We start from the raw sequence: 858 nt of genomic DNA, 5'->3' as shown, positions 1-858 counted from the left end.
TTCCAGGGCAGAGGTGCTGGACCCAACCCGGAGACAACGCCGGCCACCGCGGCAGCTCTCGCGGTGAGGCACGGCGAGCAGAAAGAAGCAGCAAATTGTAGCAAAGGGGTTCCCGTACACGCTTTCACTTTTTATTAGTTTCTAGATTAGAAAAGAAGAAGAATGGAGCTATAAATACACGTGGGCCTTGCCCTCTGCGTCTCAGGGGCTCACCGGGGGTATTCTCACACATCACCTGAGCCACAGCAGTCCCTGCTACCCAGCAGCAGTGATTCCCCCCAGCTCAGCCTTCGCCACCCCCCCCGGGGCTCTGCACGGTCAGGAAGGGGTTAACCCTCCCTCCCCCCGGCAGGCGGTATTGCGCCCATTTCACAGATGGGGAGACTGAGGGCAAGGAAGGAGCGTCACCTGGAGCCATGGGGCAAGCTGGCGATACAGCTGGGGAGCCCTCGGCGCCCTCCCCAGCAGCGGTGCCAGTCCCGGGGGGTGCACTGGGTCGAGGAATAAACCCGGGGGTGCAGCAGGGGCTGGCCGGGGAAGGAAGGATTCCGAAAAACAAGGCTCGGCACAGTGTGATGGGATTTGCGGGAGAGAAACGGGGGTACGGAGCTGCCCCCCGAGCCCAGGTCAGCCATCCCACACGGAGCATCGCGGTCCAGGGCCGTGCCAGGGGAGGGAAGGGCAGCGCTGCACCGCGTGCGCTGTCGGCTCTTCTCCAGGTCCAGTGTCCACGCGTCCGGTAGGGACAAGGAGAAACGACGACTCTCGGCTTCGGCGTTGCCCCTTTCCAGCGAGCAGCGGAACGGGGGGTCCCTCCGCACAGGACAAGGTGGGGGCCGCGTCTGCCACGGCACGGAG

General features: G+C 64.1%; 1 protein-coding gene across 1 annotated transcript in view; it reads right to left on the bottom strand.

Moving 5' to 3' along the window:
- Positions 1-858, bottom strand: part of LOC104290583 (zinc finger protein 850-like) — a gene marked incomplete at its 5' end in the record, with an annotated part of 11,578 nt that overhangs the window by 4,740 nt on the left and 5,980 nt on the right. Inside the window, one exon of the mRNA XM_009889696.1 lies at positions 606-783. Coding sequence (XP_009887998.1) covers positions 606-783 — 178 coding nt within the window. The remainder of the gene's footprint in view (positions 1-605; positions 784-858) is intronic.

The sequence above is a fragment of the Charadrius vociferus genome, unplaced genomic scaffold (genome assembly GCF_000708025.1).
Source record: "Charadrius vociferus isolate BGI_N301 unplaced genomic scaffold, ASM70802v2 scaffold678, whole genome shotgun sequence".
Lineage (NCBI taxonomy): Eukaryota > Metazoa > Chordata > Aves > Charadriiformes > Charadriidae > Charadrius > Charadrius vociferus.
Note: the sequence above shows the minus strand (reverse complement) of the source record. Positions and strands in the feature narration are given on the sequence as shown.